We start from the raw sequence: 17987 nt of genomic DNA, 5'->3' as shown, positions 1-17987 counted from the left end.
CTTCACCATCCTCTGAAGCTGAGAAAGTGTGACTTCCTCAAGGATGCCCAATGGGTTTCCATGGATGAGTGGATATTCAAACCCTGTGTCCAGAGTCGAGTGCTTAAACCATTACATTAGTGTTGTGCTTTTGTATGGAATTGCTGTTAGTTTTGTGTAGTTTCATTCATTTGGTCTCATTTTCATATTTGTTCCCACTAACAAAAATGGGGTGCCTATATGAATAGAATTTTCATCTGGTTTATGAAAAAACAATTTTTTTCCGGACCATTGGCTGCAATGGGAGGCCTTCCGAGGCTCCCCCCCCCCCACTCGGTTTTTGGACTAGAGGGGTGAAAATCGCCACACACTGAAGGCATTTAAACCCCTTTTAGCCCACCAACGTTTAAAACATTTAGGTCTTCCCCAGAGTACTATTGTTATTATTGATATTATGTCCTGTTTTGCCTTTCAAGAACAGCCTTAAGACACTGTGGTAAGTAAATGAAAACTGCTTTACTTCAGCAAAACATAAAGTACAGTACACTCAGTGAAATAATGCAAAAGAAAGCCAGGAAGTCTTTCTTCAGACAAAGAAACAGGCATAAATCCAGATGCAGACTTGGAGCAGGCACACAGAGAGTGAAGGCATTAGAGTCAGTTTGTTACCAGCAAGAGCAGGCTGCATCTGCTTTGGCTTTTATAGCCCTGGGTCCCCACACAGCTGCTGGGGCAGTTCCTAATTACTCAGCTGCATTTCTGGCAGCTAATCTAGCCGAACGTTTCTGCTCTGTTTCCTTTCGCCTCTCCTGGAATGAGGGTACTAGCAAAGTCTCCTCCTCAGACTCCAACTCACCCTCAGATTCATGAACACTTTTCCCGCTCCCCTTCCTCTTCTGAAGAAGAGGAATCCCTGACATATTATTATTATTAACACCCACTGGCACACATTGGATGTAATGCAGACTCACCTTAGGACCCCAGGAATGGCAGATTGGGGTTAGTTGGCCCGTGTGGTCTCTTCCATCTCTATTATTCTATATTTTAATCCTTGAATTAGGGGGTCTGCTCTGTTGGGCCACAGTGGCGCAATGGGTTAAATCCTTGTGCTGACCTGAATGTTGGCAGTTCGAATCTGCAGGATGGGATGAGCAACCTAGTAGTTTGAAAACATGCAAATGTGCCAACCTAGCAGTTTGAAAACACACAAATGTGAGTAGATTAATACGTACTCCTTTGGCGGGAAAGGCATAAGACCTCCAAGCAGTCATGCTGGTCACTTGACAATGCAGGCTTTTCAGCTTGGAAATGGAGAAACATACCTCCCCCAGAACCAGAGATGAGCACCGTCTCCAGAGCCGGAAATGAAAGGAGAAGCCCTTGCCTTTGTTTGTGTATGTGTGTCTCATTTTATTGTAACAAAGGCATTGAATGTTTGCCTGTATGTTTTTATATATACTTTAATCTGCTCTGAGTCCCCCCAGGGAGAAGGGCAGAAAATAAATAAATAAATAAATATTATTGTTATTACTATATCTTCTTTGACATGTCTGCCTCTCTTGATCTCAGGTCCGGACTGCCGTCGCCCGTGGTGACATCGTATCAGCTGAAATTGCCTCGCGGGAGGCCCGCAACTTCTCCTTCATCAGCCTAGCGGTGGGTATTGCTGCCATGGTGCTGTGCACCATCCTGACCGTGGTGATCATCATCGCCGCCCAGCACCACGACAACGATTGGGACCCCTAGCAACCGACCCTTGCCTCCGTCCTGCTCCGGCCCCCCATCAGCTGGCGTCAACAGCCCTGAAAAACCCTGGCCACCATCGCTCCCAAGGATGGTCCTTGGAAACCGTACTCCCCAGCGGTCCTTAGCAACTATCTCCTCTTCCCTGCCAACGGCACTCAAAAAGCTTGGCAACTATCTCCCCGTCGGCCCTGTTAGTGGTACTTCCTCAGCGAACGGCTTCCGGACGTTGAAGATGAGATGGAAAGCTGACATGCCTTCATCTCTGAATTTCCAGCTTCCTAGCAACATGTTCTTCCCACCATCAGTTCTTCGCAAGAATCCTTCCTTCCTGAAGAGGAGGCTTCATCTTCTGTGCCCATGTCTGTTCCTGCTGCATTTGCATGCCCAAGTCTTGGTTTGAGATCTGCCTTTTTCCATCCAGGATTGCTTGGCTGAATGTTTCAGAAGGCCTTGCCTCTCAAAATCTTGCACAGCCTCCGAGAAAGTTATTTCCCCCCTTCCTGAGTTGGGACTTTACTTCAACAGTGGGTCGAGTGACCCAATATTTAAGGAAAGGGGTTGATTCTCTCTGCTTCCCTGTTTTTATGTTTGTTTTGTTTTTCTACTCCAATTCTTCCTGCTGCCTAACTATATAACAAGATCTTGCTCTGTCCTTTTGGCTCTTGTTTTAGGTGAGAAAAGCATAATTGCTTCCACAATCCACCTAGTCTTCAACCTTTTTTACATAGTTAAGGTAACAGTTCAGTTAATATAACCACATGAACCTAAGGCATATAAATACTTCCTCCGCCTATTCCAAGATGTTCTTTTTAGTCTTAACCCCTATCTTAACACTCAGTTTCCTTTCTTACACACTTCATTGCATACTAGTATGTTCTTCCATTGAATACTTTCCCCTTTTGTTGTGTGGGGAGAATGAAAGTTATTGAAATCCTTATGCTTTCCCATCCTGCACTAAATGGTTCAGATAGCGTATAATATACAGTAGGTTCTCCATGTTCACAGATTTTACTGTAAAAATAATCCAAAAAGCAACTCTTAATTTTGTCATTTTATATAAGGGACACCATTTTCCTACGCTATTGTACATAATGGGATTTGTGTGTCCAGATTTTAGTATTCAATAGGGAAACAAACTCTGTTGGATAAGATACCAATGGCCCAGGGTACCTATATGCCGTTCTGACAGTAATCTAAGGAGATGAGTTTTTAAGGATTGCAACAAAGAATAGCTTTAAATGTTGGCTCAGTATTGATGTTTATTTATATATATATATCTTTTCTCTGCTGCCACAGTTGACGCTCCTTGAACACAAAGCCACTTTAAAAATGAACTCCAAGGATGTTTTTAAAGGAGAAAATGGGTGGGAAAGGGAAATTTATATGAAGAGGAATCAACCACAAGTCCTCTGAAAAAAGCCAAGGTGATTTTTGAAGAGATGGAAATGGGAAATGGCACAAAAAATATTTGGAGAAAGAATGGCAGGGTGGCCATTGCAATGAAATATGTGGTTGCCCATTTATTCACGGTGTGATGTTTGCAGCTAGTAAGTACTATCTGATCAAAGAGAGAACCAAGGGTGAAGTTAGAAGCAGGTTTACGTTTGTTTTACAGTGATTTGTACAACTTATTAAGATCTGGTCTGAACATAATGGCAGGTTAGACATCTCCTCTAAAGACCACATGCATGGGATCCCATTTCATTGCTTCTGCATCCTAAATAGACCTTGTAAAGAGAAGCAGGATTGTGTATGGAATAAGAGGCACAAACAAGGGTTGAAAGGCCCACTCCACTATGAAGTTTGAGGTTATATTTTAGTTGAGCATACCTCACAGGATTGTTGTGTGGGGTTAAGCAAAGGGGCTCTTTGGAGGAAAGCTCAGATTGCAGAATCATAGAATAACAGAGTTGGAAGAGACTTCATGGGCCATCCAGTCCAACCCCCTGCCAAGAAGCAGGAAAATCGCATTTAAAGCACCCCTGAAAGACGGCTGTAATAAATAGAAAGCAGCTATAGGAAGTACAGAGATGGTAGGCAGCCCTTTGACTGGGATTCAAGACTGGCAATTCCTGCTTTAATACTGAAAAGCTACAGTCCATTCTTCTACTTTTTTGTTGCAGAGGTAGTCTGTTTTATCACAGCATGTAATGTGGCAGAATTCTGTTCTGTACCACCTCCAGGATAAGCATATTATTCAGTATTCCCTAAATACAGAGGTACTTACATAAAGTAAGCTAGCAAGGAAAGGATAATGTTAAGCATTTCTTCCTGGTATGTGAGCTTACTATATACAGGGAATGTATCTGCTCTGCTTTGTGGAGAAAATGCCAAAACATGACCTCATTCCACCTGCAGCCACAGTCCAGCATTTCATGAATGAAAACACATCCAAGGTGAGACAAGGGCACAGAAGTGAGTGCGTATTTAAATCTGTGCCTCTCAAAAGTAGGGGTCGAAAAGCTGCAGTGAGTTTCCAGGAAAGCAAAAAACAGTTTCAGTCAATGGGCACCAACATGGAGTTGGTCCTTCACCCTCTGGGAAACAAACCCTGCTGGTCTTCCAAAGACAGCTTCCAATGCGCTAGTTCAAATCACAAACTGGGGGGCACAAGGGAGAATGAAAAAGAAGGGTAAATGCAAAAAATGGGGCTGATCTACTTTTTGTTTCCGGTGCCTCCCCTTTGCCCAACGTGTGCCAAACCCCGCCGTTCTGTCACATGGAACAATCCATTCCTCCCCTCCCTTTTTTCTCAGATGTTGGACTCCGTGATTATATTATACTACTGTTTGCAAGTGACATGATTACAGAATCTCTATAACTTAATAAAGACACTTGATTATCAAGATGGCTGCTGACTTTGTTTGGAATCCCTCTTAAGAGGAGGGGAGGTGTTTCCTCATAGGGCAGGGGTGCCCAACTCATTTTCATCAATGGCCTCTTCTGCCTTAAGGTTGCCTTCAAAGGGTCACTGAATCCATGGATGAAGAATCAGTTGATACAGAGGGCCAACTATAATTGTTTACATAGTGGATGGTGCTCTGTTGTATTTTAGTTTGGGTCCCAGGATGGTACTGAATGACAACTCCCTTCACTTTTGATTTTCCTCCATGTGGATTGGGGATAATGGGAATGGTAGCCCAACAGCATTTGTGGCTCTGAGGTTGGGGAAAGTTTAAAGGACATTCTAAAGTCAGACATTGTATCCACAAGCCTTGTTTCTAAATTCAAACCCCACTCTCCTTACAAAAGAACAGCTGCAGCTTTCTGGATAGTACCGTCATAACTCCCATCAGCTCTAGTCATGTTGTTGAAGGCTTTCATGGCTGAAATCACTGGGTTGCTGTGAGATTTCCAGGCTGTATAGCCATGTTCCAGAAGCATTCTCTCCTGACGTTTCACCCACATCTATGGCAGGCATCCTCAGAGGTTGTGAGGTATATTGGAAACTAGGCATACAGAACTGAGGAAGAAACACAACCTACAAACTATCTACAGATCCACGAAGAAAATCAAACAAATGCTATGTTCAGCAAAGAACAAGAGTGATCTTCTCACCTCTGCAGGAGTCTAGTGTATACCATGCAGCTGTGGACAAGTCTACAGAGGGACCACCAAACGCAGCAACATTGCCCAAACACGAATCAAGGAATAGGAAAAAGGCACTGCAGACTAATTGAACCAGAGAAGTCAGCCATAGCACAGCACTTGATGAACCAACTTGGACGCAGCATATTATTTGAGAACACATACATGCTGGACCACTCTAACAACCACCATGTCAGACTACACAGAGAAGTCATTGAAATCCCCAAGCATGTGGACAATTTCAACAGAAAGGAGGAAACCATGAAAATGAACAAAATCTGACCATCAGTATTAAAAAAAACCCTCTAAAATCAGAACAGTAAATAAAGAACAACACTCTGAAAACAGGGCAATTCCAGACATGATATAATCAGGGCCAGCTAACACCTCCCAACAAAGGATTCCCCCAGGCAGGAATCAGCCAGGCCTTGAAGCTGGAAGGCATCTGAATGCTAATCAAGGTGATTAACTGCAACATTAACACTTGCCTCCAACAGAGAAGAATTCCCATCCTTCTACAGATACATAAACCTCCCTTATAGTTTCCAATATACCTCACAACCTCTGAGGATGCCTGCCATAGGTGTGGGCAAAAAATCAGGAAAGAATGCTTCTGGAACATGGCCACACAGCCCAGAAAATTCACAAGCAACTCATGATGTTTATGATGTCATGATGTTTAATGATGAGGGACACAGGAGTTGTAGTCCAGCAACTGGAGGGACACATATAATGATGTGGAGGGCCAGATTTGGCCGTCGGCCTTAAGTTTGACACAAGGGTTGCATTTATTCCCAGTTCATCCTAACAACTCAACCCTATTTCCCTTTCCCTGCTCAGTTCCCTGACTTCAAGCAAGGCAAAATAAAGAAAATGCGGCTTTCGCTCTTCTCTCTGGCTCCCCCTCCCCTCCCTTGCCATACCTTTACCTCCTGCCACCCAAAACAGATTTCACTCACTCCTCCCTAAATCCTTTCCCTTTGGTTTGCCACCCCCACTCTGAGCTTTGGTTGCTCTGCAGTCTCTCAGGAGATGGTTGCTTAGAAACAGCAAGAGGGGTATATATGGATTCAAAGTGATAGCTGGGCATGTGACAGCCCCAGGGAAGGAGAGTGAGATTGGGGGAGAGCTGGGAGGGGAACTGGAAAAACCCACAATAATCACAGCAAGGGGGAACTGCGGCTTTTTGGCTGGGCTTCGCTGTAGCAGAGCCTTCGCTGGAATACATCACCTGGCTTCCTCCGCCAATGCACCAATGCAGTGTTGCTCCAAACTCTTTTTTAAACATTAACTAAAAACTAGGGCCATGTGCAGGCTTGATTCCTCCCTCTCGAACTAAGCAGACCATTCATCCATTGAAAATATTATCCAAATCCTATCCATACGATAAAATCATAACATATACATGTTCATTGCAAGCTGTTTCCAGTGTTTCTTTTAGTCCCTACCACCAACTGAGGTCATAGAAATTGCAAATAAATGAGCTAATCACCTCAGGCAGAATGGGATTCTTTAAACAGAACTGTGAAAATGCATCCCTCTGCCTCAAATTGGGCAATTTTCCATTTTTTCCTTACTGGGGAGAGAAGGAAAAATATGGCAAATATTAAAGCTGCCTTTCACACAGAAATGCTGGTCCTGTGCCCCAAATTTCTGCAGCTTTTAAAATGTATTTAGAGTCATATGGTTTCTAGCTAAGCTTTGCATTGGGTAAGCAATGTCTTATAAACACACACACACACTCATAGATGAAAGCTCTGTATTGAAACGTGATGAAGGCTGTTAAGTATGAGGATGCTGACTTCTACAGAGTTGTTTCAAATACAATTAGTCACTTCCACAGTCTAATTTCAGAAGCACAAAATACAGGGAGTTCTCTGCACATGCAACAAAGACAGAAGCGTGTGGGGCACTTGCTTTTGCTCCCTTCACACTGGGGATCCAACGCAGGCATCCTTTGACTGCTGAAATTCCACCCAGCACAGCCCACACACTCCTGAAGTCTTTCCATTTATCCATAATGGTTATAAACATGCTTATTTTTAAACAATGGCAAGACAGCAAAATCCCCTTAGGATGCCAAATTCCATGGTAGGCATAAATGTCTGTGTTTACTCAGAAAACATGAATTAATAACTGCTGTGAATGTAACAAAGTCAGCTCTCCACATTTGCTGGGGTTGGGGACACAAGACTCCCCATGAAAGTGAACAACTCCAAGCAAAGAATTTGTTAATTTGTTTGTTTACCTGAGAGGACAACTGTCTATGAATTTCTAGATCTTCTAGCATGACTCGATGGCCAACTGTAATTGGAAACTGAGCAGAGATTCCGAGAGAGGTCTTTTATCTACAAATCTCCAAGTCATGCAAGAGGAAGTTAACCACGGCATCACAATGGAGAACCTACAGATTCCTAAAGACAACAGTTGAATCAAATCTTTGAATAATCAAATTCACAACAGTCAAAACTTCTAGTGTGGAGGAACAACTCTATCCTCCTCATTTTAACCTTCCTTATACATAAGACGGAGGGCATGATGCACTGAACAGTGTGGAATTGCCAACGTTCGAATCCCCATTCAGCCGTGACGTTACTGAGGAACCTTGTACCATTCAGCCCGCTCACCTTGAGAGCCAAATCTGAAAGAACTTTTGTTTTAAATTGCAGCTTTTTGAAGAGAAAATATTTGTAAAAGAAGGCCATGTAGTTTTGCCTTGAGATACTTGCAGGGGAAAGGATGCAAAGAGAGTCTATTAAATGAAAACACTGCTTTGTCATTCTGCTCAAGCAAACATTTTCTGCATGGCCCGAGCAAGTTTGGCATCGCGCGCCTTGATGCGCTCTGTCACTCGATCCAACTCCCGCCGGGCAGCTCGGTTCCCGGGCTCCACTTGCAAAACCCCCTTCAGATCTTGCGCCGCTCCCTCCAGGTCATTCATGGCGTCGTAAGCTAAGCCCCGCCGAAAGAGCGCCTTGGTGTTGGCTGGCTGCAGCGCCAGCGTCTTGGTACAGTTTCGGGCTGCGTTGGCTGGCTGGCGCAACCTCAGCTGACAGGCGGCCAGGTTGGCATGGAGCTCAGCCTTAATTTGGTCGTAGTCCGGGGGAGGGGCAGCCACCACAAGCAGACGCAAGGCCTTGGCGTAGCGCCTGGCAGCTGCGCCAACCTCTCCCGCACGGTACAGCTCGCCACCACGCTCTTTGTTGCTCAGCACCAGGCTCCATTTCTCACTGGCACTCATCTCCCAGCTGTCCTTGGCCGCTGTGAAGCTGTCCAGTTGGACAATGATGGTACCTCCGTCTCTCAACCTCACTTCAGCCTGTTCCCCGGCCAGCATGGTCTCCAGGCAACGGTCTACCATCCCATCCCATTCAGCATCGCCATCACCCAGCTCTACCTCAGCCCACTGGCGGGACGGGTAACTGAGGGGTCCTTCGCGGTCAGCCTCAAGGAAGATCCGGCAGATAGAGCCTTCCTTGGGCTTATCTAAACCTTTGCCAGTCTCCAGGACTAGTTTGATAAACGTTCCATCTGGGCATGACCAGGGGACGTTCCCATTGGCCGACTGCAGCTGGTTGGATGGAGGCAGGTTCTCTTTTAGGTCCTCTCCTTTCACCACCGCTCTGCCCTCCTTTTCACTGCCTCCAGGACATCCATCATGGTGATTTCCCTCACCTTTAGCTGTTTCCTGGTTTGGCTCCATGCTCTCTTCCCTTCCTTCCAGAGCTATAGTTTCCCCAGCAGTCGATTCTGTATTGGCCATTTCTTTATTTCTCAGCTCAGTAAAAAGGTTCTGAGTGCAGTAATGGGTTAAGGTTGTAGAAAGGCAGAGAAGTTGGCTGTGCAGCAGTCTGTGATGAAGAACTCCAGTGCGAGAACTGAAAAGAAAAAGAAGAAATGCAGATTGGAAAAAGTCGTGAATATCCCCACATCCCATTCTACCCCAACTTGTACTATGCCCGTTTTTAGTCCAAATCAGGTTCAGTTAGATCAGTGGTTCTCAGATGTTTTTGGCCTACAACTCCCAGAAATCCCAGCCAGTTTACCAGCTGTTAAGATTTCTGGGAATTGAAGGCCAAAAACATCTGGGGACCTCAGTCTGAGAACCACTGAATTAGATGCAGCAGGAAAGCCAAACCTGAAAGAACTCTTATTTCAAATTGCAGCTCAGTCTGGGACACATATGTGTGATTTTAGAAGAATGACATATCCTCTGGTTTTAGTGAAACAGCAACAGAAAAAGCACAACTTGGCTAAGGTCAATGTACACACTGAGCTGCCAACATTAAGTGAAAATTAGAAAATGTACTTTCAGAGCATCAAATGTTTTCTTGCTTCTCCCCCCCCCCCCCCACCAAAAAGGCTTTTCTTCACCACCAAAACACAATGCAAACTGAAAAATGTGTTTTAAATCAGTGTTAATCAATTCAAAGTGGTGGTCCACCTAAGGCTGCTAGTCTTCAAACTATAGTGCTGGTTCACATTGAGTTTCCAGGGAAGACAATATACTTGTAGTCAATGGGAACAAATATGGTGCTGATTCCTAGCATACTGGGAGAAAGAAACAGGCAAACTCCATTCCAGCAATTAACGCAGCGGGTTAAACTGCTGAGCTTGCTGACTGAAAGGTTGCATGTTCGAAATCGGGGAGTGGAGTGAACTCCCACTATTAGCCCCAGCTTCTGCCAACACAGCAGTTCAAAAACATGCAAATGTAAGTAGATCAAAAGGTACTGCTTCTGTGGGAAGGTAACGGTGCTCCATGCAGTCATGCTGGCCACATGACCTTGGAGGTGTCTATGGACAATGCCAGCTCTTCGGCTTAGAAATGGAGATGAGCACCAACCCCCAGGGTCAGTCACGACTAAACCTAATGTCAGGGAAGACCTTTATCTTTATACATTTTATAGGATGTTTTGACAACAACGTTTATATGTCTTTATTATTTCATACCTATATTTCCCTATGGAAATAACCCGCACACATAACAGAGTTAACAACACAAACACTCTTTAATATAATCAGTTAAGAGAGCAGAACTAGAATTAGCAAAACATATATACCAAAAATGCAACTCTGTAAAAACAAGAACATATTTGGGTTGCTGTGAATTTTCTCGGCTGTATGGCCATGTTCCAGAAGCATGCTCTCCTGATGTTTTGCTCACATTTATGGCAGGCATCCCCAGAGGCTGTGAAGTAGGTTGGAAACTAGGCAAGTGGGTTTATATATCTGTTGAATGTTCAGTGTGGGAGAAAAACTACTCATGTCTGTTTGAGGCAAGTGTGAATGCTGCAATAGGCCATCTTGATTAGCACTGAATGGCCTTGCAGCTTCAAAGCCTGGATGCTTCCTGCCTGGAGGAATCCTTTGTTGTGAGGTGTTAGCTGGCCCTGATTGTCTAGGCATGAAACAATCAGGGCCAGCTAACACCTCCCAACAAATGATTCCCCCAGGCAAGAAGCAGCCAGAATTTGAAGCTGCAAGGCCATTCAATGCTAATCAAGATGATTAACTGCAACATTCACACTTCCCTCCAACAGACAATAGTAGTTTTTCTCCCACTCTGAACATTCCACAAATATATAAACCTCACTTGCCTAGTTTCCAACAGACCTCACAGCCCAGAAAACTCACAGCAATCCAGTGATTATGGCGATGAAAGCCTTTGACAACACAGGAACATTTTTCTTCTTTGAGATGGGATGTTACTTTTTCGTTTATAGACCCCTATACTACAGAAATCACATCCAGTTTCACTTACTGGTTTCTCTAGGAATTTTCTATGTCCTCCACCTGATTCTACAGCATCCTTTCTCTGGAATGTTTTTAAACAATTTAACTTACATCCTGTTTTAACTAGTCAATTTGCTTGGTGCTTTTTAAGTCGGCCCAAATGAATTTTTAAGAGCTTGACATGGTTTAATTTGGTTGAACTGATTATATAGTATGCCACCCTGAGATCACAAAATATAGAGAGGGATATGACCATTTCAATTACTTAATTAGCTAATTTATTTCCATGGAAAATATGCCACAAGCTAGAACTTCACTAGGGTTATCCAAGGCGCTGAAACGTGTGGCTAAAAGAGATCTAGTTTTTTTAATACTTCTGGGATCACTTGCTGTCAAGTGCTCTAAGGTAATCTAAGAATCATAAAAAATAAGAGTTGGAAGAGACCACATGGACCATCTAACCCCATTCTGCCATACAGGAAAAGCACAGATGGCCATCCAGCCCATGTTTAAAAGCCTCCAAAGAAGGAGCTTCCACCACATTTCGAGGCAGAGAGTTCTACTGTTGAACAGCTTTCATGATAAGGAAGTTCTTCCTAATGTTCTCCTTTCCTGTCATTTGATCCCATTGCTCCGAGTCCTAGTTTCCAGGGCACAAGAAAAAAGCCTGATCCTTCTTCCTTATGACATCCTTTCATATACAGTAGAGTCTCGCCTATCCAACCTTCGCTTATCCAACGTTCTGGATTATCCAACACAGTTTGCCTCCCGCCCAGATCCACAGCTGTTTCTCTAGGCAGCAAGGACTGAACTTTTTATGGATTTAACTTCGGACAATGTTGTTATTGTAAGTTCATTTTATGCAATTCTAGCTTTATTTGTAGTCAATTTGTTAGTAGTCAATGTTTTTGTAGTCAGTGTTTTCAATACATTGCAATGTTATGTCCTAAATTCGTAAATACAGTAATTACTACATAATTACTGTGTATTGAGCTAGTGTATTGAATTAGTGTATTGAACTGCCTTTTCTGTCTATTTGTTGTAAAACATGATGTTTAGGTGCTGAATTTGTAAAATCATAATGTAATTTGATGTTTAATAGGCTTTTCCTTAATCCCTCCATATTATCCTATGTTCTGCTGGCCTGTTTATGTTGGATAAGTGAGACTCTACTGTACATGGCTATCATGTCTCCTCTCAAGCTTCTCTTCTCCAGGATAAACAGACCCAGATCTTTATTGTCTTTGGTGGAAACAGATTAAAGCAATGCTTCAAAACATTTATTTCTACTTACGGCAGAAGTACCAATTGGTCCTTTGCTTGTTTTTTTTTTCTTGCCCTGCTTAACATTAGCCACTGTCTTCATAAGACTACACATCCCACAATGCCTTTCTCCAAGCTTCTAATCCCTCCCCCCTCCCTCCCTCCCTTTATGCAATCCAGTTTACACAAGGAAGACATAGCAGCGCTCCTGAGCAGAACTCTCTCTTGAAAAACCATGGTGTGACTCATAATCGGTGGTATGTACCGGGGTCCAAATGTATAGAAAGATTAATATAAAGACAACAAGAAATAGAACTTCTTGATGCTCTTAAAATCAGACTTACTGGGTGGGAATGGAGTAGAAACCTGAGAAGGCTTAGTATAAAACAAAACAAACTAGCATTTGGATGAATTTTAAGGATGAGACCACTGTGAACCCCACCAAGGATGGATCTGGACCAATTATGGCACACACACACACGCATCATAATCAACTTTAACTGTTGGCAGTGTTTGGGGAAGATGGACCTGGGATGATGGGAGTGGCAGTTCACTCATATTGCTATGCATTTTCTAATAGGGCCATTAATAATATCCAAAAACAAACAATGTCATTTCTTAACAAATAGCATTACAAATTACCTAACCTGGCATTGCCGGGTACCTAAGATAAGGTAAAGGTAAAGGTTTTCCCAACATTAAGTCTAGTCGTGTCCGACTCTGGGGGTTGGTGCCCATCTCCATTTCTAAGAGCTGGCATTGTCCATAGACACCTCCAAGGTCATGTGACCAGCATGACTGCATGGAGTGCCGTTACCTTCCCGCCAGAGCGGTACCTATTGATCTACTCACATTTGCATGTTTTCGAATTGCTAAGATAGTATACATATAAAAGTCAAGGTACATTATGTATGTCATTGTTACCCAACCTCTGGTTCTCCTGGTGTTTTGGACTTCCCACAATTCTTATCATCTGGTAAACTGACTGGGATTTCTGGGAGTTGAAGTCCAAAACACCTGAAGGACCAAAGGCTGGAAACCACTGATGTATGTAGGTTGATTGGTTTGTAGCTTTGTACCATGAAGGCTCCTATATGACTTGATGGATCTGGACCAAACATGGCACACATGCCCTTCTTTATCCAACTTCAAATAATTGAGGGGTTTGAACTAAAAAAAGCTACTTCTTCTAGAACCGGAGTGGAGGAAAAGATGAGGGGAAGTGGCCCTCTGTGAAAGAAAGGGAGCGAAGCTGATTTGTTGCTGCTAGTCAACATGTCTATAAGGGGAAGGGAAGGAGGGAGGACAGAAACAGAAGAGAAAGAAAAAAGGAGGCAAGGAAGAGAAATGAAAGGGGAAAGGTGTATATATACACTAGTAGTTTCTTTAAAAAGGAAAGCTTATGATATGTTTTATTTCTCCTTTCAGTCTGCCGCTATGTGGCTAGGAAAATAGCGGCATCGCTGCGGAATGAGGAATTGAGGGAACCGGTGCTGGTGTGCAAGAACCAGGTGTGCCAAATTGGTAAGAGAGCCCTTCCCTTCATCCCCTCTCTCATCCTATTCCTGGCTCAGAGGTCCTCTTCCCTGAATCTGTGATCTTTCTTTAAGTTTCTTTCTCCCTCAAAAAAAGAAAGAAAGAAAGAAAGAAAGAAAGAAAGAAAGAAAGAAACTCTTCCTTATAATCCAAAGTGACCAAAATTGCTTGAAAATGTGGCAGTTGCTTCCTCTAATCCCCTGCACACCTAATGATTTCTCCTGACTTAAAATCACCCAAAATAGCAGTCGGAAGTGATATTGCATCACTTCGGGCATGCCAAAATGTGCCAAGTAGGTACAGGGGAAGGGATAACCCTTAGGGGTGCATCTACACTGTATCATTAATGCAGTGTGACACTACTTTAGCTTCCATGTCTCAAGACTATGAAACTATGGAAGCTATAGTTTTACGAGGTCATTAGCTTATCTGCCAAGTAGTGCTCCACCAAGCTGCAATTCCCATGATTCCAAAGCATTCAGTTGTGGCAGCTAAAGTGGTGTCACACTGCATTGTTGTTGTTGCGTTGTTGTTATTATTATGTTTATTATTGTTTATTTATACCCTGCTTTGTCTCTCCACAAAGGAGACTCAAAGCAGCTTAACCCTACAGTGTAGATACAGTGCAATAGCTAGCAAAGTTGCTCACCCCTGGGTTTAGACAACAGGAGACCTGGCTCTCCCAGAGATTTGGACCATGGGGGTTTGGTCCCCATCCCTTATTCCTGCTGGTGCCCTCAGTTTGCCAATATTTCTGCTAACTCTTACTTTGTAGTTTCAAATAGCAGCAGTTTATATCCATCGATAGCTTCAGGGGATAATCCAGATCTTTATTCCCATATCCCAGCTTATCCTGCAGATGGCTGAAAGTCAAGCTACTGCCAAGGGCCAAGAAAGAAGTCAGGCATGTCCCTCCAATACCACAATAAGTCCAGATGTGTCAATCAGATTTCCTTCTCTTCCCAAGCTGAGGGGCATAGGCACTGCCTTTGCTTACAGAATCATAGAGTTGGAAGAGACCGCAAAGGCCATCAAGTCCAACCCCATCAGCCAGGCAGGAACACACAATCAAAGCACTCCCGACAGATGGCCACACAGCCTCTGCTTATAATCCTCTAGAGAAAGAGAGCCCACCACAGTCCCAGATAACAGAATCCAGACTCTACTACATCCCTCCCTCTCCAGCTATGGAAACACAGCTATGGGGCAGGGGAGCCAGACCATCACAAAGGTGGAAAAACCAAGATTATTTTAATGTTATTTTTTAAATTTAAGAGAATACCTCTGTAGGAATCTTCAAATCTTCCAGATTAACTCTGACCAGAATTGACCACAGAGTGGCACTAGAGGATCCGCTTAAGTGGAGGGCAATCTGTTTTAAAAAGACAACAAATATCGGCCAGCGATGGAGCCCACATCCAGAACCCCCAAATAACCAGGCAGGGCAAGAAAAATCTCTGATCTCAAATTCTGGAGAGTGGCTGTTTATAGTGGAAAAGTCTAAGGATGTATCTACATTATAGAACTAAGGCAGTTTGACACAACTTTATCTGCCATGAGTTCAATGCTAAAGAATCATGAGAGCAGTAGTTTGGTGAAGCACCAACCTTTTTGGCAAAGAAGGCTAAAGACCTTGCAAGATGACAACTCCTATGATTCCTTAGCATTGAGCCATGGCAGTTAGTGGTATCAAACTGCATTACTTCTACAGTGTAGATGTACTTTAAAGTTTTACTATGCTTTAAAACAGTAACTGGGTCTACACTGCCCTATAATGCCATTTGAATGGTATTATATGGTCAGTGTGGACCAGTGGTTCTCAATTTGTGGGTCCCTAGATATTTTGGCTTTCAACTTCTAGAAATCCTAACTGTTGGTAAACTGGCTGGGATTTCTGGGAGTTGTAGCACACTTGGGGACCCACAGGTTGAAAACCACTGGTGAAGTCCTACATAAAGTAGTTTTTGCTACATTATATGGGTCTATATTGACCACATAATGCAATTTGGACAGAATTATATGGCAATGTAGATCCAGCCAGTGTTCCTCTCAAAACCAGGCAACACAATTCTAAATTCGGCTTCTTTCAATCCTATGAAATTTAATTTTTTTTTTGCCTCAATGCTCCAAATTCCCCTGCCCAAGTTAATCCATTGTAATTACATCCTACAGTTCACTGAAATGACATTCCAGAGCCTGGACAGCACCTACATTGTTTTCTTCTTGTCTTTCCTTAACAGGCAACACCAAAAAGACAGCAATGCAGCCTCCCACCAGCTGCTCGGTGGCTCAGGGTTGCTCCACTTCTGTTGTCCTATCCGATGTTGAGATCCAGAAGCCTCATTCCTAATGGAACTGAATAAGGGATGGCGAAGAGGGTAATGATGGCTCATTGGACCACTCCTGTCCTTGCAGGAATCGAATGGGCCTGAGAAGCCTTTAGCCTCTCCTAACCTCACTGTTTCAGCACAAACACCACTTAAATAAAGAATGTCTGAATTCAAAACCACTAGAACGTTGTCAGAAGTGTTTGTTGTTGTGTGCCTTCAAGCTGTCTCCAATTTATGGCAACCCTATCTGTGGCTATTACTCAATCAAGTTAACTCAATGGGTTTCCATGGCTGAAAGGGGATACGAACCCTGTTCTCGAGTCACAGTCCAGTGTTCAAACCACTACACCATGCTGGCTTTCATAGAATCATAGAGTTGGAAGAGGCCACATGGGCCATCTAGTCCAACCCCCTGCCAAGCAGAAAAAGCACAACCAAAGTACTCCTGACAGATGGCCATCCTACCTCTGTTTAAATATTTCCAAAGAAGGCACTTCCATCATACTCCGAGGCAGAAAGCTCCTCTGCTGAACAGCTCTTAGAGTCAGGAAGTCCTTCATAATGTTCAGATGAATCTCCTTTCCTGTAATTTAAACCCATTGCTCCGTGTCCTAGTCTCCAAGGCAGCAGAAAACAAGCCTGCTCCCTCTTCCTTATGGCAGCCTTTCACATATTTATACATGGCTATCGGGTCTCCTCTCAACCTTCCCTTCTGCAGGCTAAACACCCAGTTCTTTAACATGCTCCTCATAGGGATCCATGGTTTCCAGAGTTTTGATAATTTCAGTTGCCATCTTCTGGACACCTTCCAGCTTGTCAATATCTCTTTTGAACTGTGGTGCCCAGAACTGGATACATTATTCAAGGTGAGGTCTGACCAAAGCAGAATAGAGAGGCTTCCTTTGACCTAGAGACACTATTCTCCTTTTGATGCAGCCCAAAATCTCATGCTTGAGGCAAGCATGAATGTTGCCATTAGCCACCTTGATTGGCATTCACACTTGCTTTAAGCATACAGGAGTTCTTTCTCCCACCCTGGACATTCCATAGATATCTAAACCCCACTTGCCTAGTTTCCAACAGAACTCACAACCTCTGAGGATGCTTGCCATAGATGTGGGTGAAATGTCAGGAGAGAATGCTTCTGGAACATGGCCATACAGCCCAGAAAACTCACAGCAACCCAGTTATTATCATTGCAGCATTATATTATTATTATTATTTCATTATAATTTATTTACTATTGAATTTCGACATTGCTACCCCGCCTTTCTCAACCCTGGAGAAATCTCAAGCAGTTTTACACATAGGAAACAATTCAATGCCTTAAAAAGAATATGCAATTAAAACGAACATTTAAAATAGAATAATAAAATACATTAAAACAATTAGAAACATTTAAAACAATGAATCATGGAATCCACAAGCATAATCCAGCCGTTCCTATAGTCATTGTACGTCATTCCATATCTAACTATTGCACGTTCTCCAAAGGCTTGGTCACAAAGTCTCATTTTTATATTATACATATATAATAATCAAATATTATTATTATACTATATTATTATTATATAACCCTGTATTATTATTGCATTATTATAAAACAATACAAGCACACTGTGTTATTGAAGGCTTTCATGGCAGGGTTCACAGGGTTGTTGTATGTTTTCTGGGCTGTATGGCCATATTCCAGAAGTATTCTCTCCTGACGTTTCGCCCACATCTATGGCAAGCATCCTCAGAGGTTGTGAGGTATGAGGATGCCTGCCATAGACATGGGAGAAACGTTAGGAGATAATACTTCTGGAA

General features: G+C 43.2%; 2 protein-coding genes across 3 annotated transcripts in view; one reads left to right on the top strand and one right to left on the bottom strand.

Moving 5' to 3' along the window:
* The window catches only part of prrt1 (proline rich transmembrane protein 1), a 41062-nt gene extending 36491 nt beyond the window's left edge, over positions 1-4571 (top strand). For both annotated transcript variants that reach the window (XM_008105702.3, XM_008105701.3), the window contains exon 4: positions 1549-4571. In XM_008105702.3, coding sequence (XP_008103909.2) covers positions 1549-1725 — 177 coding nt within the window. In that variant the 3' untranslated portion in view covers positions 1726-4571. The remainder of the gene's footprint in view (positions 1-1548) is intronic.
* A 2487-nt stretch (positions 4572-7058) lies between these two features.
* Positions 7059-12681, bottom strand: fkbpl (FKBP prolyl isomerase like). Its single transcript, XM_062973654.1, has 2 exons — positions 12657-12681; positions 7059-9191 (listed from the first exon to the last, which is right to left on the bottom strand). Exon 2 carries the CDS (start codon positions 9074-9076, stop codon positions 8099-8101), a length of 978 nt encoding a protein of 325 aa, XP_062829724.1. The 5' UTR covers positions 9077-9191; positions 12657-12681; the 3' UTR covers positions 7059-8098.
* Positions 12682-17987: the final 5306 nt, after the last annotated feature.

This window comes from Anolis carolinensis, chromosome 2, assembly GCF_035594765.1.
Source record: "Anolis carolinensis isolate JA03-04 chromosome 2, rAnoCar3.1.pri, whole genome shotgun sequence".
NCBI classification, from domain to species: domain Eukaryota; kingdom Metazoa; phylum Chordata; class Lepidosauria; order Squamata; family Dactyloidae; genus Anolis; species Anolis carolinensis.
The sequence above is the reverse complement of the archived record's forward strand: the minus strand, read 5'-3'. Positions and strand labels throughout refer to the sequence as shown.

Excerpts from the sequence above, each read along its gene's own strand:
- fkbpl (XM_062973654.1), bottom strand. The coding sequence starts at position 9,076 with ATGGCCAATACAGAATCGACTGCTGGGGAAACTATAGCTCTGGAAGGA.